Source organism: Melopsittacus undulatus, chromosome Z (assembly GCF_012275295.1).
Source record: "Melopsittacus undulatus isolate bMelUnd1 chromosome Z, bMelUnd1.mat.Z, whole genome shotgun sequence".
NCBI lineage: Eukaryota > Metazoa > Chordata > Aves > Psittaciformes > Psittaculidae > Melopsittacus > Melopsittacus undulatus.
Genome location: NC_047557.1, coordinates 67,295,069 through 67,317,849, shown reverse-complemented (window position 1 = coordinate 67,317,849; position 22,781 = coordinate 67,295,069). Strand labels below are relative to the sequence as shown.

General features: G+C 37.9%; 1 protein-coding gene across 3 annotated transcripts in view; it reads right to left on the bottom strand.

Annotated features, from left to right (window-relative positions):
* EPB41L4A (erythrocyte membrane protein band 4.1 like 4A) overlaps window positions 1-22,781 on the bottom strand; it is a 121,978-nt gene that overhangs the window by 54,717 nt on the left and 44,480 nt on the right. For all 3 annotated transcript variants that reach the window (XM_031042802.2, XM_031042803.2, XM_031042804.2), the window contains exons 3-9: window positions 22,723-22,774; window positions 21,564-21,642; window positions 17,672-17,769; window positions 14,605-14,725; window positions 7,841-7,928; window positions 4,657-4,745; window positions 4,270-4,333 (exon numbers count right to left, since the gene is read on the bottom strand). In XM_031042802.2, coding sequence (XP_030898662.1) covers window positions 4,270-4,333; window positions 4,657-4,745; window positions 7,841-7,928; window positions 14,605-14,725; window positions 17,672-17,769; window positions 21,564-21,642; window positions 22,723-22,774 — 591 coding nt within the window. The remainder of the gene's footprint in view (window positions 1-4,269; window positions 4,334-4,656; window positions 4,746-7,840; window positions 7,929-14,604; window positions 14,726-17,671; window positions 17,770-21,563; window positions 21,643-22,722; window positions 22,775-22,781) is intronic.

Below are 22,781 nucleotides of genomic sequence, written 5' to 3'. Positions count from 1 at the left end.
AGAAAAAAAATCAAATAAAAAATTTCTGCCTAGAACTTGTAATTCAAGATGCAATCTAGTGTGTGACAGAGCAAGGAGTACAGTTGAACCACCCTATTAATATCATTACTTTTCATACCTCTGACACTTACAAAAAGCAGATTAAAAAAATAAAGCATATTTACAGGGTTTCCTAAAACTATTTAAAAGAACACAAAAATCTTCTATCTAGACAAGTTTCATCCACCAGAATGGCAAGCATTATGTGCCTTGGAATTGCCCCAAAATTCCTCTAGCATGCATCAGTGGTTGGTAGTGCTCCTGAAAAGAGTCTTTACTAGCTTCACTTTCTGAATTCAGCTGAACTGAGCCTCTTCATCTGACTAAGCAAAACTACTGAGAAAAGCATGTCTTGAAAATGTGTAAATCATTCTTAAGTGCACAGTTTGGGGGTTTGCTCTGACTTGAAAGAACCCAAATTTCAAAATCCCTCAAACGAAAAATTTCAGACTTCAAAATGACCCTTCTCTTATAACATAAAGGTAACAAAAGCAAGTGTTTTGCACATTCACCACTTTGTGGCTTGGTGAAAGAGAAAGATGAGAAGTAAGTAGTACAGAGGTTTTGCATGAACTCTGCGAAGGGGGGAAATCATTCACTTGCATGTTCAGACACAGTGCAAGCAAAGTAAATGGCACTGTTACAAAAAACAGTATGGGGTTGTGAAGAAGAGCACAGAAATACTTGGTACCTACAGGCAGAAAAATCTCCATATTGTCTCTTGTATACTATTACATTTACATTCCCAATCTACACAATCCATCAAAGCACATTTTTCTCTTATTTTGTTTCATGTCCTCAGTTGAGAGAGAAGTCTAGAAACCAGTCCTTGTTCCTCACATGTGGAAAGCATGGGAGGTGTGCTGTGCACCTCTCTGATTACAATTACCCATGTCCACATCATGCATCCACTGTAACTATGCTTCATTTTGCTGTGGGGCAGCAGGGACTTTGGCAGTCACCTGCATTGCTGGATCACTTCCTGCTACTAGGAACTGTACGCAGGCATCAGATGGATCTCTCTGTTGTCATAAAGGAAACTGCACAGAAATATACTTATCTTCAAAAATTCTTTGCAATTGTTTGTTGTGCTCAGGGAATCCTTCTGTGCAGTTCTCACAGAGGAAGAGTTCCTAATTTCATGCTGATACTTAAGAGCTTTTATGAAAAGCCTAGCATTTCTGTAGAACTAAATGCACAGCATGGGACTACCCCCGGGACAGTAAAATACCAATTCAATGATTAACACCACTGAAAAAGAGTTTCTGCCAGCTGGTATAGGTCACTAGTCCACATGTTGGGATAATTCACAGATGGCCATATCTCAAGGGCAGTATTTTGTTTATGAAGGGGAATAGCAATAGTCTTAGGGGGAAAACACATAATACAAGCAAAGTAGTGAAAGATCGTCATGCTTGCAACAGCAACAGGTACACAGGAAAAACAGAAAACTAAATCTACAGGAAATGTTCTCATGGAAGAGGTATTAAGTACAAAGATTAGATTGCGAAACAGGAAAGGTGAAGTACCTTACTTGATTAGTAGACAGTAGGCATAAATATCTTCTCCTCACTAAATCAAGTTTATGAAAAGCAAAACGATGTAAACAATAAACTCAGCTGACATAAGTATGTCTGACACATGCACCCCATAGTGTATATTTTAGGCAGCTTAAAGACACAAACTTGTATATTTAGCCTGACATGTCTGCCATCTGTCAAGGAGATCAGGATGTCCTATTCCATCCCTATAGTGGGAAGTACACATTAAAATTCTTTTGGTAGGTTGGGAAAAAAAAAAAAATCTCAGCCAAATTTATTGAAAGGGACAACAAAGAAGTTACCACAAGTAACCCTATCCCACACAGGGGAAGAGCAACACTTCATCACTAATAAAAGCACAGACAGCTTTCCCTTGATGAGCAGGTTTACCTCTGAAAGGTGCCTGTCAGTGTGAATAAACGTAGGTATTGTATGGAAACATAAACAAAAATTCAGCCTGCACAGCATTTTCACTACGATATGGAAAATGTTATTCACACAAAGCACTCAATATAATCTTATTCAATATAATCAATATAAAATCGATATAATCAGAAATAATCTGCTCTTCTTATTACATGACGTTAACTCCTCTGCTATATGCCATAAAACTATATGTAAGGCAGGGTAAAATCTCCGTTACTTCTTATCTTCAAGAACCCTTGCTAGCATTCTTTCCAACTAACTGGAAACACCTAATATGTTCCAGACATGGAACACACATATGAAACAAAGCAAGTATTAATTCCCTGTACCATAAATTGATATCCTAGGAGGCAGGATGAAGTAAAACTAGCACATTTACTCTCTACACTGCAACCTTATGTCCACATGGAAGGACTAAGTGCTAGCATTCATTAACAAAAAAAAAAGAAAGAAAAAAGAGCAGAGAAATAAAAGAAATCTGTGAATTATGTTTTCAAGAAGAATTTGAATATAGTCATGTAAAGACACTGATAAGCCTTTCCTCCTCTGGGTGCAGAACAGCATAAATTATTATGACAGCTTTAATCTAGGGATTAAGGCTAGTGTTTACTTATGCTAATACATAATTTTGTTCAAAGTGATACCACCAGAATGTTTAAAAAAGGGGGAGAGAGGAAGATCTTTCTGGGTCATTTTGGCCTTCCCTGTTCTTGTTAGGATATGAAGCACTGTAGAAAAATTTCAAGGGAGTATCAGCTGCAAAGGAGATTTTAATGACAGTACACACCCTTGTGTTTACTGTTCTCTTGAACAATTTCCTAAAAGTACCTGTTGAGACTTGAAATTAACAAGTGCCATCAAAGCATATGCCTTACGATCACAACAGTAAGCATTCAAGAGCCATCAACATTCACAGTCTCAATTTAAGCACATTTTGCAAAGCTTCCACGTTTTCTCTCTGGATGTGAAACCTTTGAAATTCCACATGATTCAAACAAAAAATACACATATGTAGCATCAAAGAGAAACTACAGCATCACTTCAATGCAGTTGATTCTAAGTCAAACTCAGACTTGTCTATACCTGAACAGGCATTCGCCCTTCACATGAAACATTGAGAAAAGTTTTCCCAGCCTTCAAACTCTGCAATTTCAACAAATACATCATAATGAATAAACTTCCCAGAGATTACCATACCAAACAGAAAAAAAACAAACCCACTTGGAATAAGAAAACCAAAATTTGCCAATACATCCGCAGAGGCACAAGAAATGCTGTCCAAGACACAAGCAAGACAACCAGTCAGGAGTATGCTTACATATCCCAGAATATACTGAATGTACCAAATGGACTCATGGAAAAATCATGGGCGAGACTAACAACTACTACACAGATGAATGAAGATACATAGAAAATAAGTAGAGGGGAATGCTTTTGAAGAAATTAATACTTCTTCAAAACTACAAATTTTCAATCCCGATATTCCAAAGAGACTTACAAAGTATTTTCAACAACTCAGCAAACTAACCACATAACTCAACCACATACCAAAAATCCCAGGCTGACTGCAACTATTTTTTCTGTGATACTTACCATTTTCCCTACATCCTCAACACCCTCCTTCTCCTTCCCATAGCCCACATGTTTCATAGGTGATAAGTATCTTAAAACCTCTTGCTACCAAACTGCTATCCTTGCTCCACTGGAACCAACATTGTTTTCTCTCAAATGGTCTAACAGCACAATGAAGTTAAACTCTGACAAATGAGTTTCAAACTACATTATTTGTCTGCTTTTGTTTCCAAGCTACAAAAATACATGTGCCTAACAGCTTTGTAAGTTTTCCTCCATCCATATTTTTGTTAAGATAAGCATTCCCTATAGCCACAGCCTAGTTTAAAAGCCCTGTTTAAGATCATAAACAAGACACTGCAAAGTAGTCTAATTTACAGAGCAAAATATAAAACTATAATGGTTTGTTAGAAAATTCCTACTTCCTACTATTCTGCTGAAGTTCTCTACACTCACTACATAACATGAACAGAAAATCTTTCTTCCTAGCCTTTCTGCAAGCACCATCAGGAACATACATTTGAGGATAAGGTAAAAGTCTTGCAGTAACTATCAATAAAATTAACTTCACTTTGATGGTTTCTTGCAGTAAATTTTTGTAAAATACATTAGGCTTTGATGAACACACAAAAATTCCCACTTCATCAGACCTGAGATTGTGTTTATCTTTCAGGCTTAAAGAAAAACTTACATCTTTTCCAAGGACTCTAAGCTCAAACTGTGTTTCCTTGAAGTGAACTTTTGTAATTTTAGGCCTGTAAAACGACAGACAGAATTTTGTGAGTTTTTAATGTAATGAATAATAAAGTTGCATATATTTACAAACAAAGACAAAAAATAATTCACAGGTATTTTTTTTCAGGTGTGCACCAGATAACAGAAAATTAGCAGTATTCAAACAAGCTGAACTGTTTTTTTCAATACCTGGATTATCAAAGAAATAGAAAATCGTATAATCCAGACAAATATTTGGAATTCCAAGTATACTTTTTTCTATTGATACAATTAATCTTTCAAATTGATACCACAAATCATATATTTCCATGCAACATTATTATAATTTTTAAATTATACATACCAGAAATATTTTCCTACTTGTTTTTTATTCTTGTAGACAACAACTCCTATGGGTGTTAATCCTAAAAAATATTCAGATTTGTTTTCACCCTAGAAAATAAAAACGTATGTCACTCATACAGTTGAAAGTTGTACCACTGAAGCAGTGAGGTCTAGTGAGAAGTCAGCCACACCATAAAATCATAGACTGGTTTGGGTTGGAAGGGACCTTGAAGGTCACCTAGTTCCAAACACCCTGCCATGAGCAAGGACACCTTCCACTAGACCAGGCTGCTCCAAGCCCAGTAAAACCTGGCCCTGAACACTGCCAGTGATGGGGCAGTCAGAACTTCCCTGAGCAACCTGGCAACTTCTTCCTAATAGCTAATCTAAACCTACCCTCTGTCAGCTTAAAGCCATTCCCCTTGACCTGTCACTACACACCTCTGTAAAAAGTACCTCTCCAGATTTCTTGCCAGCCCCTTTATGCAGTGGAAGCTGCTCTAAGGTCTCCCCAGAGCCTTCTCCAGACTGAACAAGCCCAGCTCTGTCAGCCTGTCTCCAAAGCAGAGGTGCTCCAATTCTCAGGGCTTCTTCATGGCCTTCTCTGGACTCACCCCCAACAGCTCCATGACTCCCTAGTGTTGAGGGCACCAGAGCTGAATGCAGGACTCACTAGAGCAGAGCAGAGGGGCAGGTGACTGACTTGAACATACTGTTTCACTCTGCATGCAAATGGGAATATAGTACTTGCTCTACTGACAAACAGGCCTACATGAGAACTTGTAGGCATGGAGGCAAAGAGGCAAGAAAGAATGGCAGTGAGGGAAAGACTGTGAGATTCCATGTGCCATGGTGAAAAGCAAAAATAACTTTATTTTTAAAAAGGAAATACTTTTGCATATATGGCAAATGGCCAAAACTCAGAAACGGAACTCTTTATTCAGACATCAATGCAACAGACATTTAACTTTCAGATGAAGGTGAATACTGATTTTCTGACCTATTCTACTATAATATAACCTCACAGCTGCCTTATCCCTCCCAAAACATTATCATCTGCATACTGCTATCACATGAAGTAAGTCCTCTGAGAGAGTCAGAGCATTTTTTTTTTCAGAATCGGCAGCAACATGCAAAGAACAGCTACACACATCATCTCCAAAGGAAATCACTCCTGGGATCAGTATTCAAATTGCAAAACGTGTCAGGAGAGAACTGGGTGAATGCCCCCGTGCTAGTGGCAGAAGGACCCCATTTCCCCAGTTTATGGTCAGTAACAAAAATCAGATGTGTCCTACACATGAAAGAGTGCAAACCTTACGGCATGAGTTTAGAAGAACATCAGTTGCAAAAAGTTGTTCATCTGCCTATCTGAGGCAATGACCAAGAGTGCTGCAAGCTCTAAACCAGGAGAGCATGAACCACAAAGCATATCAACTGTGAGATAGACTGACTGTAGAAAAGTGTCCTTCTGTGTGACTACTGCTGTAGTCACTGATGTGACATTACGTAGTCACTGTGTGACTACTGATGTGAGAAAGCTCAAGCATACCTGGCAAGCTCTTCCTGTGCTCCTCAGTGAACTAACTGCTAAAGGCAACTTGACTTTTAATACGACCAAGCAAGGAAAAGTTACATCTCTTCATGGGTCACAGGGATGACCAGGGGCCTGGAGCACCTCCCACATGAAGACAGGCTGAGAAAGTTGGGGCTGTTCAGCCTGGAGAAGAGAAGGCTGCGTGGAGACCTCATAGCAGCCTTCCAGTATCTGAAAGGGGCCTACAGGGATGCTGGGGAGGGACTATTCATTAGGAACTGTAGTGACAGGACAAAGGGTAACAGGTTGAAACTTAAACAGCAGAGGTTTAGATTGGATATAAGGAAGAAAGTCTTTACTGTTAGGGGGGTGACGTACTGGAATGGGTTTTCCAGGGAGGTTGTGAATGCTCCATCCCTGGCAGTGTTCAAGACCAGGTTGGATGAAGCCTTGGGTGACATGGTTTAGTGTGAGGTGTCCCTGCCCATGGCAGGGGGGTTGGAACTAGATGATCTTAAGGTCCTTTCCAACCCTAACTATTCTATGATTCTATGTGTCTCAAATGAGGGCTTATATTGCTGTTGCAGTATTAATAGAAACAATAATATTCATGGGTTAGACTTGGGCATATTACAACTCATCCCCTCACTACCAAGAGCAGTGATCTTATTGCATAACAAAAGCAGTTCCAGGCTCTGCTAATTTAACAGATTGTGTTGGATCATGTTCAGTCTTGTTGCAGTAGCTCCCCCAGCTTTCTATGGGTGGGAGGGTTAAATGGGATATGAATACAATTAAGCTATAGGGTGCATTAAAAAACACTTCATATTGTGGACTACACAATTTTCAGGAGGAAATACATACTTAATCTTCTGTTACTATCTTTATTTCTTTATTTTCTTTCAAGTAATTTTACAGAGTATTGACATCTAATTCAGTGATCTATATTAGAAGTTTCTATCTGAACTTCTGCTTTTTTCTTTTGCTCAAAAAATCCTGCCACAAGCAGTTATTCAAACAAAGCAGGAAGATGTTTCCACCAGGAGCTGATAGCCTCCAGGTGATGGATTGGATCCTATCCCATCATACATGCTGTTTTACAAAAGAAGTGGAGGGTTTTGCTGAAGCAATACAGACAACTTGCAGTGCTGCATGATACAGCAAAAGAAAAGCTGGAAACATATCCTCATCTTCAGCAAAACCTTCACAATGAGTGTTAAAAAAAGTGCAACATGCTGCTGGCTACCCCACCCTAGTTTTCACAATGGTATTGAAAAGGTTTCAGGACACACTTGCTGTTATTTACATAAGAAAAATGCAGAAATTCTTGTGTCAAAGCCAAAGATTATTACCCTCTCTCATCTTCCCTGATACTTGCAGTCATTACTTCTTATTTATCTAAACTGTTTTTTTTCCAGAGTTTAACTGATTGTCTTTTATAGTTATTCTACAATCACAGCCTTTCATCTAAAACCCAGTAGGCTTCTGCAGGTAGAATGACTGAATCTTCTCAGTCTGTAAACATGTATTCTTTTGCATTTGTTAAGTACAGTGTTTCCTCTCAATTTATTCTGTGGCAAGTAAACTACATAAATACTGTCCCCCATTTTAGTAAAAGAATTTTTTTTCATTGTTACCAAACTTGAAATATTTAAAAAATACTTACATAAACAGGATGGAGATCCACTCCATACATTTCCAGGGACTTGGCCACCCCTAAGAAGTTCAGTTCTGCCTCAGCAGGAACTTGACCCCTGTAAACAAAATTCTGTGTAAGAAATTTGCACTTACAGTCAACATATTAAAACAGACCACATTGATAGAGACAGTATCCTGGACATGTATGCAATCCTTCCTTCTATTTTTTTAGACTGTCATTGTACTTTCAGCACTTGCTGAAAGGATACTTTCAGCTTATACTTCTGCTTGCTCCAAGTGAGACTGGACAGTAGACACAAATTTACTATAAACTTTCTATTTTTCTTTCTACTAAACTCACTGCTGTAAGATCCTATCACAGATATATGCTATCATATATACAATGCACGCCTACTACAGTGGCTAATCTTTTCCCTACTGTCACAGACACACTTCAGACATTTTTAGGTCTGAATATGTAAAATAACTTTTTTTCTCAGTAACTATACATGATAATTAATAAAGCATGAATAGAATGACTGACTGGTGTACTATTTCCCCACACCAGTTTCTGAAGGCAGAGTTCATGACTTCAGAAAAAAAATATTCCTTTCTTCATAAAATCTTGTCTATAGAAAGTCAAACTAGTTACAAACTAGTAATAATCAAGTCTGTATGGTGAAAACAAAGTTTGGAATCCTCCTCATGAGATTGTCTTCCTATCAGCAAATACCAATTCACCAGATTAAAACTACCATTAGCAGCATGCTGGTTGGAAACAACAGCGGAAAACCAGTGGGGAAGACCCCCGTGCTATTAGGAACATATCTGACATCCATGACGAAGGATGTATTTTTAAAAAGAACAAAATGATCAATAAATACAAAGTCATCAACAGACTCATCCTCAGAATTTAAATTGTTCTTTCCTTAATAACTCCGATTGGTACAAGAGCAAAACACTCCATTTCAAGCCTGAAATATGTGAAGCTACTTATTAATCTTCATTTCTTTTTAATACTTCTGTGAAAGTTACTGAACTGTTATTGAGAAAGTACAACACATCTTGTGAAAATGCCAACTCAAAAAGATGCATTTCCTGCTTCACCCTGTGATTGCTCTCTTAGGGAAACCACTGCATTTGCTACCTTTCAAATTTGAGATGTGAAGCAGAGCTTAACATTTTGACTCAAGACCTGGAAAAGACCTGCAATATGCACATTCTCGCTCTTTGTCTCCAGCCTAGCAGCTCCTTTCCAGGTTTTCCCAAATTCATGCTATGCCTGACAAGATAGAAAACATATCTAGCATGAAAGACTGAAATAGCATGCTAGCATGAATGCAACAGTATAGGTATTTTAAATGCTCACCTATATGGGAGATGGGCTGCTTCAGCCCACCTACTCTGCATAGTAGAAATTGTACTGCTTCAGGTGTCAGCCCTTCTTTCTAAGGAGTTACAGAGAAGCAGCAGACCTGAAGCTTGTAAGAGAAATCTTCTTCCAAGGGCTGGATTACCCAGTAGATCTGTGATTCATCTTTGTACTCAGAATAAGCAGAACACTGGATATTCAGCAAATCAGTACTGTCACATCTGACATATTCTTTATCCACTACTGCTATAAAAACTTACTCCACAACTTGATTTTTTTTTTAAATCTTATTGGTAGCTCTCAGAAATGTAAAGAAAACATTCACTAGAGCTGTATTGTTTTACTGAGTTCCCAGACATAACATCAGACCTGAGCAAAGTGGATTATGCCATTACTGAATTACTGCTAGAATCCAACACCAATTTAAATACTACTAGTAGCATTTCCTTACTGACCATACCTAAAAGAATGATGTGCTTATCCCACTTTGTCATTCTGAAAGTACCAAAAGTCTCAAATGCCAAATATGTGTGTGTATGCATATATTTTCACAATCATACATAGTTTGGAAGAAATTCACAGAAGTTTTAAAGGAAGTAAAGATGTGAGCTGGAGCTTCTGAAGGAAGCAGATGGAAGACAGAGGAGGAAGTCCTCCTAAATATAAATCAAGAAGACAGAACATGAAGGGAAGAGAGAAATATCAGGGACAGAAATAATGTCCACCATTACAAAGGGGGCCTCATTTTTTACCATGTATGAAATTACAAATGCTCCTCCTCATCATATAATGACAATGCTCTCCAAAATTAAAGAGTCTTTGCAGATGGTTATAGCAGAGAAGGCAATGTTACAGCCAGAGAGCTGACAGGCACTGTTCATTGAGATGGATAAAGCATGCCACTGAGGGCCCCAAACAATACTGAGAACTAGTCTTAAAGCTAATTATCCCTAAGGATGTGATATCAATTCAAAATATTTGACTTGCCAAGTATCAGTTAGACCCAGATCTGCTGCAGTCTGGAACAGGCAGAGCGGGGAGGGGAAAGAAGGGAGTAGTGAGCGAGCAGGCTGCATGGGTCTGAGTTACTGACTGCACTTAAACCACAACAGTTCTTTTTGGCACCCAACATGGGGCACAAAGGGTTGAGATAATGACAGATCTGACCGGAGTGTGTCTAATCATATTTGTGATAAGGATTCACTGTTTCAGATTAATAGCCACTCGTCACAATGCTGATTTACTGGCTCTCAAAGTTGTTGCTTCTGATGTCACAGTTTCAGCATGTTGTACCTTACTTACAGCTGGTATTTGCTGTGTTAGTGTTTATCAGGTGGGGGGCTTCCGCTAAGGTTCTTGTTTCATTGACTTTATGGTAATGACTTGTAATACAACGGAAGCATTGATCATGAAACTGATCTGGCTTGCTTTGCTGATGTGGTCACCACCTTTATTCTTTGGGAGGTATATAAAAGAAGTGCCTAGCAATTACAGATCTTTTTGATGCTTCTCGGGTGGTCAACCTATGAAGGAGACATTCTCTTATCCTCTCCACCCCACTCCTGGAGGAATGGGGAGGAGAATCGAAAGAATGTGACTAGAATCAGCAAAGCAGAAAGCAGGAAAAAATGGCCAGAAGCTGCAGGAGGACAGGAACAATTCCTGCAACAGTATCTAGTTGTTGAGCGGTTTGATTACCGTTTTCTAATCCTGAAAAAGGCAAGTGTCATGGTTTAAGCCCAGCCAGTAACTCAGTACCATGCAGCCATTCTCTCACTGCCCCCACTTCCTCCCTCCACTCCCAGAGGGATGGGGAGGAGAATCGAAAAATTGAGATAAGAACAGTCCAGTAACTCAGCTATAACACAAAACCACTACTGCTACCACCAAGAATAATAATGATAAGGGAAATAACAAGGGAAGAGAATACAATATCAACTGCCGATACCCAGCCCGACCGAGCAGTGAACTAGCCCTTCCAGGTAACTCTCAGTTTACATCCTGGGCATGACATACTATGGTATGGAATACCTCATTGGCTAGTTTGGGTCAGGTGTCCTGTCTCTGCTTCTTCCCAGCTTCCCCTCCTCCCTGGCAGAGCATGAGACTCAGAAAGTCCTTGGTCAGAGTAAACACTACTGAGCAGCAACTAAAAACATCGGTGTTATCAGCATTGTTCCCAGGCTGAAAGTCAAAACACAGTGCTGCACCAGCTACTAAGAAGGAGACAAATGACTGCTATTGCTGAACCCAGCACACATGTAAAAAACCAGACAGAACCTGCAACCAAAACCACTTTACCTGGAAGCAAGGTATATGAAGGACCACAGTTGTCCTGCAAAAATCCCCACGCTTCCATGATGGCTCCAGAATGCATAAAGCAGTTTTTCTAACCATATCACAAACCTGTCCCTAAAATGTTTCTGGTGAGATAATCTAGGATATGTCCTCACCATTGCAGTTTCAAGCCTCTTAACTGTCTCCTGTACAGAAGTCATTGCTGACAGTGCTGATCATGACAGTCAGGGTACACCTTACTTTCACTCCCTTTCCTGATGCTGCTAAATCCCTGACACCTAACTGCAGACAATCAGCAAAAGAACTTCAGAGCTCTAGGCCAATAAGCTTATAAAAACACTAAAGACAGTGTCAAGACAGTTATGACTTCTCTTTGCAACCACTGTTCCCCCAGCTACTTCAAGGTTACAAGCTTCTTGAGACAAATGGGTCTTAATCTCATTTACTACATTAATGACTACAGAAACCTGAGAGAGAGGAATTAAGGTTGCTTAGTATCAGTGGCCTGGTACATAGAATTCATCCCAAGTTTCATTTCTGAAACACAACCACTTCCGATGTTGAACCAAACAAACTCTCTGTTACTCAGTTTCCAGTCTCTGGAACAGAAAAAACAGCACTTTTCTACTTCAGAAAAGAACCTGTGGTAAGGTTCTCTGTAAATCATCAATTACTGTAAGGCAATCAAGCAACTACATAGAAATAGTTATTGAACAACAGACTCTTCACTGAAAGAGAAAGCTCAGGTCAATGTGGCAACTGGCTCTAATTCCAATTACAGGAAAACTTCCCATACAGAACAGCTGTTCCTCTGAGTTAGTATCTATTCTCATTAAACAAGGCACAAATAACACTAGCATGCAAAACTACAGGCAAGAAATTTCCTAACGTTTATCTAGACCATGGCTTCTTTATAGCAAGAGAATCAAGAAATCTGAATCTACATGCAAGATGGCTAGCTCTGATTATCTTTAACAAAGAGTATGATGAGCATACTCATAAACAATTTTTTTTTTGCACCCATCTTAATGAATGGCTGCACCACAATTGCACCTCACTTGGACTTGTTAAAACAAGCTTCTTTACACTTACCAGGAATATGAATTTGGAGATAAGCAAGCAAATGTTTAATTTGGTGTTGTGTACAGTTGAACTTCTGACATACATTTTATTTTCAAAACCAATTTTATGTTTTGCATTTTTGAAGGCACTGTAGTCTAGTATTTGGAACAGCAGGTTGGAAACCAAATCTCTCTACCTTGCAGTACTTTCATACAGCAATTGGCAGTTCAGGCTCTGTACCAGGAGTACTTCAAGTCTAAAACGAGCCTCATTGAAAATGTGTCATACATAGAAGGCCACTTCCAAATATGAGTAAGTGGGACAAAAAGTGGTTCTAAATTGCTGGCGATTTTTTCAGGTTTTTTTGTGTATCTAGAGTCAGTGTAAACCTCCTCTAAGAAGACTACTTACACAGCTGCTGCAAATGCATCTAGTATTTAACCTATATTCACACATAATCACTTTCCAGCTCTGCCACCTTTACTGGAAATCACATTCTTTGCTCCAACATTCCTATGAAATTACTGGTTTTCCTCTCTATGTTGCTGCTGTTGTTCATCTCTCACGCACTGACAGAAACGATGGGGCCAAAGGGTACTACTAGTTCTTATCTCGCTTATCTGTTAGACAACCCAGTCCACTTCCTGGTTGTCCATACTGCAGTTTTGCTTTTTTGCTTCCCAAGTAATCAAGGGAAGGCACTTCATGCACAAACTGCAGCCTGACAGAAAATGAGCTGACTCCTAAAGCAGCATCTTGGGACCTACCATCAGGCAGAGATTATCCAGAATGTCAATGACAGCACAACTCACATGTTTTGTGTCTAAGGTGATTATTATCCCAGTAACTGAAAGATGGAGAATTGAAGTTCTGCAATCTTTATAAAGAAAATGAATCTGTCTTGTCAAACTTTTACAACGGTTAAGTTGGGAATGCGTGAATCTCCCAGGTCTGTTGAAATACATGATGTGCGTCACATTCTCCTCCTGCCCCTGTCAAGTACCATAACTCTAGCTTAATCCCACTTTCTGAGCTCCTTCTCATACATAAGAAGTATTATCAGACATAGTTTCAATGCCTGTTAACTTTGATAGTACCTTGTTCAGTTTAAATCAAAATTACTTTGAGGCCTGCAAATATCCTGTGTTGCCACTGCTTTAACGTCAGATGCAAAGTTTTGGAATTTGTTTGGGTTTTGTCCAGAAATCAGCACTTAGAATGCCTTGTGTTATTCAGTACTGTCTGATGACTCTGCTTCTGGGTGCTGCTTTCTTTCTTAGAAATCGTATGTTCTTTCTCACAGTGAAACCCATCATATTGTCCACTGCCAATATGTTTTATGTAAGATATGTTGATTAATAAAATGAAAGGACTTCATGCTTGTAAAACCAAACTGTCTCTTTAATTCATGCAGATGTTGTAGCTAAGATTATCACTTTAACCATGGGCATATAAGCTGCTTTCCTGGTACCTCCTGCAATGTGAGCCGCTCCTACAAAGAAACTTTCATGCAGGTTGCTACAAGCACTCCTTCATTACCTTAGCTAAGGATCTGGCAAGAAAATAGAGGCTTCATTGTATGAAGTGCTGTAAATTATTAAATCAAAAGTGGGTTTGTCCCAAGCATTCATTTGAATATGAAGCGCAGTACAAAGAAATGTTATCACCATTTTACAGACAGCAGACTGAGGCATGGGCATAATAAGTAATGTGTCCAAACAGGAAATCTGTCCTGGAACAGAGAAGCGAACTTGCAGACTTTTATTTATTTAACTACAAATCTAAAAGAAAACAGAAACACTATTAAAAGTATTGGTTCTGAAACACCCATACATTGGTCTGACATACATCGTATTTCCAGTTATCACCCTATCAGCTCCTAAAAGAACAGCTTTAATTATGTAAAATGTTTTCTGTTTCCAAGGGACATAACTGAACTCTGTGTTCTTCCCTTGGGTCTATAGACCTCCACTCTGCAGCAAGCTGCATCCTTCCCCACCTACCAAGCATCTCTGTATCTGATGTTACCTTCCAAGTTCCCAACAGTACTGAGTTCTTACATCAGAGTTTTGTGTATCCGCTCTATGGCTTCCTCCAGCTCTTCCTTCTGGTCTGGAACAAAGCGGTACTCTGAGACGTAACCTGCAGTGTGCTTATATGGGTCATAGTCCCCCAGCTCAGCTAGAGAATACAAGAAGAAAAGAAAGGTCACCTATCTTCAACACCTTATGTTAAACAAAAAGTGTTACATTGTTCACCTACTGGTCCCTAGACACCTCTTTCCAACTGACTGTCAATTTACCATGTAGGCCGTTAAAAAAAAAACAAACCACTACCTAGCTATTCATATGAGCACACATAAAACTAAGAAAAAATGTTTTCAGCCATTTTAAAAGAGAAATTGAAGGTTCAGACATAGAGATTTTGACAGAATTTGTACTACTTCTACAGGACTGAACAGAATTTCATCCAAGCCAGCAAACTGAGATTTGATGACATATATTATTTGGCAGCATATGTAAAAGAAGTGTAGAAAAAAAGTTTTGGTTTTGGAATATCTGTGCCCTCCCGTAAGATGTAATATTACAGCCAGAACTGACCCACCTTCTTGCTGGGTCTCCTAATAAAGATGTCAGTGTGGGAATGCAAATGGAGACAAATATCTTGAGACACATGGAGGTATGCCCTTCTAAAGGTAAACATTGTTTCTTGTGAGGAAAACAAGACTTCATTTTTCAATAAAATATAAATATATTCCCTGAACATTAAATTTACCTTCAAATTAAAATTATTTTTTAAAATAACTTTTTTAAAGAACACAATGGATAGCTGGTATAATTTTTTTGAAACAACCTTGAATTTGCATACATTACTTATGTCAGATTTCACAATGCAATGCAATTATAAAATAAATAAGCACCTTGGTCAGAACTCACTTCTGTTGATCTTAACTATAACTGCAGCTAACTGTGAAAATTAGTATTTCAATTTTTTAATAACCCTAAGTAAAATCTACATAGGCTGGGCTTCTCTGAAGAAAGCTTCACAGGAGGTTTTTATCCAATACATACAAAGTCAAAAACATAGCCAAAAGGAGGCTTCAAGACCCAAGAAGCATAGGATTCAGGTAACAACTCATGCTTCTTTCCAGAATTTAATGATGTTTCTAGAACAAGATAGTGATCTGCTCAGTATGGATGTTGAAAAGTTTCTCTAGAAAACCTCTGTTAAAATGATTTTTGCCCATAACAGGAATAAGAACAGGAAGGAGTACAGCAGCCTCAACTTCATCACTCTCAATAGGAAAATTCTCCAAAATGTGCCATGGGTACTGATTTTTCCACCATCTCCACTATAATAGTCTGCAATCTTTGAGCACAAAAGAAGAAAAATGATTCATTTGTTAAAAACAGGATCTGCCTAGAGACCAAAGATGACACCCAGGCACAACCTGAATGGTAAAAGTAGGGTTCGTGGCTAGAGCAGCACATGGGTAGAGGACTCTGGGAGAACACCAAGCTCTGGCCCCTCCGCTGGATCTTGGCAGCTGCTGGCTGCACCAGGCAAGACACCACAAGTATCATTACAGAAAGAGAAATTCTCAGCTAAACTAAATTCCAACAAATGTACTTAATCTTAGTCTAGGAAAGAAAAAAGTACAGTCTGTCTGGCACACCACCTTTGGAAAGGCTATTGATCTCAGTGCTGATGCCCTGGGTTCATGTTTTCAGTACCTGAACACATTTCTCAGGTGGTTTCATACACTTTGAGCAACTGCAGGCTCTAAATAAAAAGACAAAGCTGTTTTATAGTCAATGGGAATGTATTCTTGCTGGTGCCAGGACTAGCTTTAAACCACTGTATGTAACCTTTGCCATGCTTTAATTCTCCTCTCTCTCATGAGCTTTCTCATTGTTTTCCAACAGAGTATCTGAGATCAGAATCTCAGTTACAGGATTTTATACCAAAACAACAACTCCCGATATTCTAACCACCTTACAAATGACTGAAGAACAAGAATCTGTTCCTTTTCACTCATTTCTACTAATACGACTGTTACCATCATTATGTATCTTCCTGCCTAATATTTGCAGCATTTTTTCAGGGAAGGCATATGTGCCAGTAGAGCTAAATGTGCACTGCAAACGTTTCTTCAGAGTATGACATGTCACATTTTTAGACAGGAAAATAAAGTTAAAAATAATTGTATAAAAACTGCCTGAGTTTTTAGCTTTTTAGGAACACATATAACACACTATGAAATTCTGTATAATGCACACTGCCATTTTATACATAAATTATTCTGCCTTGATATTCTAAAATAGAAATTTAAGAAAGACTATTTTCTATGTTGCATTAAGTGTCATTAAGTCACACATGGAACACCAATAATACATATAATCTCTGCTTAATACTTACCAATCATAGGAAATCTAAATTTAACACAGAAAAAATAACAAATACAGGTCCCAGCATGACTCATTATATGATTCTTGGTTACCAGTTGTGTTTGAATACAGAGTTTGGGCTGTAATGTGAAGGGAATAACTGGCAGACAGACAGTTCTTTTCAAATTGATTGCTAACTCTATCAAGAATGCACGATATTACAACCACTCTGAAAAAGCTAACTACCGACAGGTGAATACAGATAAATGACAGAATTAAAATTCTTTACTTCAGGTCAAAACACATCCTCCCTTCAAGTAGAGGCACATTCATATTGACATAACCTAATTCTGGAAAGGATCTTTGATTTGACAGACTTTGTTGGCTGGAGGTTGCCAACAGCCTGCCAAATCTGTGACCTCTTGATAAATGTTCTGTCATACTCTATGTGCAATCCGGACTAAGTCACAAAGACTTAAGTACATGACAAGATATTCCTCAGCAAGCAAAAGTGTTTGGCAGAATCTTCAGACTGACTTTTCAGTTTCATCTTTACATTACCTTCTATATTGCTTCCCTATTATTTGTTCAGGACAGTCATCTATTTACAGTTCTCTAGATTAAATAAGTCATACTAGCTTTGTTCTGCTTTGAAATGTGGAATCTTCAGTCACCACTTAAAATGAATCCTAAAGCAGGATTAGCAGAAATAAGCTCTCAGCTGGCCAAAAGAACTTACACTGAATTATATATGCTCCCAGCTGTGCTGCAGTGTTGCTTGGACACGGCAAACGGCCCTGTAAAACATCCTGCTTGACCTGTAAGAAAAACTGATACCTAAGACACAGAGAAAAACCAAAATCATTATTTCAACATTGCGTTTGATGCATCAAGTAATGTTACATCATATTCCATTTTACTGAAGACATGCCATGTACCATAACCATGTGACAGTCAAGACACTTTCTTACTGACTTTTCCTCTACTGACCCTGAAGTAACAAACAAGATGAATTTAGTGAAAGAATTTAGGTAGGGGGACACTCTGTAGTTTTTCCTACCTACTTGTATCATGCAGATATAATTAATTTTCACCCTATAAATATAATTTCTCTCTTTTGACTTTCACAGAGCAGTCAGGGAGTGGGCAAGAGAATTAAGAATCAGAAAAATTGAACAAGAGACCTATCAAAGGGCTGAAGTTTAACCTGATCAGTGGATGAAAGTACGGGAGAACTGGGTATTGGATACTTTTTTACTCAAATGTTTCCTTTCCACACACCGAAGTATCAACTAAAGCAGCCAGCAGATTTGACCGGAGTCCATACCTCCACCAAAAGAATGGAAGCACGTATCATCAGCAGCTAACTGTATCTGTCGTAACATGGAGTACTCTCCTTCTTGGAGTAGAAATAGCAGGGTTAAAAATGTAATTTTCAGAGTCCACACTTTATGAAGTGTACTTTCACATACTGAAACCACTTGTAGTGAAACAACATGCACAAAACAGATAGAAAAGACAAGAGAACAAGCCATCACAAAAAGGATCTGCTTGGTTTTGCAATTCCCTATACTTATAGGAAACCTTTCCTATGGTGGTTGCATTTTGTCTGGTTTCACTACAACAGATGTTTGCAGGATTTCACGTCAGCCTAAGCAAAATTCTTGTACCAAGTTCCTGCAACAGGTAACAATACTGAGAAGGTAACTTTTTATAGAAAAAATGGTCACCCATACAAGCATATAGTCTTTCATTATTTACTAATTCAACTTTACCTACATAAAGCCATTCAGCTACACTGCAAATAATTTATTAAGTGTTAGTACAAGTTACTTATGAGAGTACCTTGGAATGATCTGTAAGTTCAAAGTGCATTTACACTGATTTCAGGGAAGTTCGCAAACTGCAGGTTGCATGACAGCTGCTTACAAATCACTTAAGATCCAATCAAATTTACTAAATTTTACCAGCACAGATGAGCATCTGAATAAGGATAACAGTGTCTTTCTGGTTAATGATCCCCCAGAATTTTTCCTGTGACAGATAGTATAGAAGTAATGTCCACCCTTAAAAAAAAGGGCTAATACTCTCTTCCTTAAAGGATCAGGGCACTGTTTAAGAATTTTCTGGGAATGTCATGAGGGAACACAAAGCACTTACACTCAGTGTTTCTTCACTCTAGGCAATACCTCAGCAGTGCTTCTAGCTTATGTTTGCCAGTCCTATCTAGACAAAGCTTCTCTGTAGGAATGGTGATAATGATAAAAATTATTTTACATCTACTGTGGACTATACAGCATCTTCTTTTTAACAGGAAATGCAATTCTGATATGCACCCATCTTTCCGTTAGCACTCCTCCATCTCTGCAGTGCTTCTGCGGAACTTCATATCAGATTATACTATAAATGTTTTCTTCATGTAGCAGATACCTATAATTCTACATTCTCATAGTAGTGTGAAAACAAAGCAGGATAGGAATCTGCAAAAAACACCATCTCCCTGCAAAAACAAACAAACAACAACAACAAAAAAACCTATGGGAGCCAACTGTGAAGTGCTTAAGTGACTTCTCTAAAGTGAACACTCTGAATTCCCACTGAAGCCACTAAGCTCCTCTCCCTTTTGCCACTAAGGACAAAAAGACCTTTTGTCCGAACTTGTAGCTAAAGCACCCTGTGTACTGTCGAGTTTGTCATGTACATACGATAGTGGCTAAGCACTAGTTTGTTCTAGCAAACACATACAACAAAGCTTAGCATTTAGCTTTTGCCTACAAGCCAGACACATTTTACTGTGAAGCAATTACAAATTTGACATGTTTTCATTACTTGCAATTAGTAATCATGTAATGCCACAGATCACCAATATCTAATAACAACAACGTCCACTCTCATATTCATTAAAATGAACAAACACATGCTCCAAAGAAACATACTGGTTAGCACAAAACAGTTAACACTTCTTTATCATGAAAATTACACAGTCTGTCATAAAATTATTGTTATTAAAAAAGTAGGGCCTTTAATCCCTTCTAAGCAAAAGGAGGTTCTTGTTGGCTTCTTTTTATTTTTTTTTTTTGGAGGGGTGGGTTAGGGTAAAAAAAAAAAACAAACCAAAACAAAACCACCAAAAAAAAATCAAAACCACCAAAAAAAAAAAAACCCTTCACTCCAAGATTCATGGGTTTACAGGAATAAATGCGAAGAAATGTTGAGGGCAATTGATTATTCAACGTGTTTTATTAAGTCTGTCAACACAAGCATACCACTTTCTTACGTCTTCCCTCTGTGCCTTCTAAGATGTAAATAATGCATACCCAAATACCGTGCAAAGATGAACAAAGCCTTAGTAATTATACTGAAATGCTCCTCAGATAGAGTCACATACCTAATCAGCAGTGCAAATCACTGACTGACCTTGTCACAAGGCAAAGAGAAACATTTTTTTAATACTCAGCCCCTGTCACTTCACAGACAGAAATCCACCCTGCCTCCCCGGTAGCAATCAGAACAGGTTCGGTGGCAAAAAAGCTCCCTCCCCAGGGCCATCCATCTTCCCCTGTGAGCAGGGCTGAAAGTGCTTCTGGAAAAGTACAGTAAAACTGCATCAAACCTTCATGATACAGGGGCATTACATCGTGGCCAGTTTATACTCTTTTACCTGTAAAATGAGTGTTTATTACTTTTACCAGTCCAGCCCCTATCTTGTTATACTGGATACTTCCATTCCTGCTGGACCAGTATGGAAACAAAATAATTTTCTTACTCTGGTACAAGAAAACTATTCTGCCTGTTCTGTAACTGCCACCTTTGATTAAGGAAAATTTAAAATCTTGCATGCATCCTAATGGATTCTTATGGGCTATATTCCTAGGACATCAAAAGAAATATTTTATCATTTACTAATGCAAGCCAGTGCACTAATTTTGTCCACCTACCTATTCAAATCCTCCAATTTCCTTTTGAATCTAAAACTAAGTGTCTGAGACCTTTCATAACTAAAACAAACAGAAAACTCTGTGTGCAAGAGTTCAAGCAAGCATATGTGCGTGTTCATGTGTTTATGTGCAAGTGTGCTGTGCATGTGTTAGCACGTGTATCCACATATTTCGTAGAGGCCATGCTTAGTTAAAAGAATCAAAAGCATGCAATTCTCCAATTTTCTTCACATATTTTTAGAAAGACCAAAGAAATCCTCTTGAAAAACAGTTCCAGAATTTAACCTATATATAATAACCTATATATATAAAGAAGCAAATTCCCTGTATTCATATTTTATATCCAAGTAAACTCTAAACTCAATTAAAAGCACAACCGAAATGCAGATGTGACAATGCATTTCTTAAAAAACAGACAAAAAAAAAACCCCACACAACAAAACACAGGTGTACGTAAACTCTCTTTGCACCAGAGAGCAACTTTTCTTTTTGTGTTTCCAAATGGTTGTCCTTACTGACCACTGTGAAGCTAGTCACAATTCTCTTCCTACACATACATCTTCAAGCAAAAACATTCAGATGTTCAAGTGGAAAGAAAACCAACCCAGACAAACCACAATACACACCTGCCTAGAATAGATTACTGCCCTGAAACAAACAAACTGTAAATTCTACTCTTATGGAATCCCGTACCTTGTGATTTCTTCTTTAAGTTTACATGGATCCTCTGCATAGAATTTAATGCCAAAATACAGGGTGTATGGTGGTCCAGCTAAGGGAAAAAGTATTTGGTGCAAAAGTTAGTTGTTATGAACTGTTAATTGTTATTAATTGATACTAGTTGACTACAAAACAGCTAATAAGAAGCGTAGTTTTGTATTTTATGACACTTGAAAGTTTCAGAAAAAATGTTACATCCACATCACAAATCCATGACACATTTTCTTTCTTATAGCTTGTTTGACTACTTGGAGTTTTTGTTTATTTTAAGCATTTGACTTTGGATTTAATTTCTAACTTATATTTTCTCCGAGTTTTTTTTTGTTTTTTTTTTTTTTTTTTTACTGCTTGATTTTGACTTTAGGTACTTTTTCACTGAAAGTATTTGGAAAATGTTATTGTTCATGAAATGTGATTCTCCGTCATAACAAGTAATACTGAACACTAATGCCTTCCAAATTTTCAAATATCTTGTGAAGAAACTTTAATTATGTGCAACCTTAATTAAGAAATATTTGGAAAAGCTTTTCTAATTAAGTTTTAAAAAATATTATCCTCCCAAAAGATTCAGTTAACTCAATACAGAAATTCTTTTAGCTAAATTTATTCCATGCATGCTCCACATAACAATTTTTTATAGAAGGTCTCCAAATTCTCAAGTAATATAATCTTATCATGTTCTTTAATTATAATAAATAACAGATCTTGCATCCGTGATATCTGAAGAATGACAGTAACAGTAGACATTCTATTATCAATAAGAGGCATGACTTCTACTTTTAAAAGCAAAAAGGAATCTAAACTGGTTGTGATATGGTAGAGTACAATAGAGGTATCACAGCTACTATAAAATTAATTATACAAGTTAAGAATAGCACCATATATTATTCTAAAAATAACAATCCTAATAAAGTCTTTGGACAATAATCACACAAATTACTGGAAAATCATGGTCTATTTAATCTACGTGTGAAATTTTGATACAGGTATAAACTGCAGTAATAAACTTGTTCAAGAACTATCAATCTGCTATGATTAGAATATAAATGTTGCACAGCTGCACATTATGCACATATGGAACATTGTTACTCCATCTTCAGATATATTCTTTATGTTCAAATTAGATACATACTGTTTATCAATTCTTTATGTTCAGCAAGGGTCTTTGCAGGATCTAGCCAGTACTGTAAG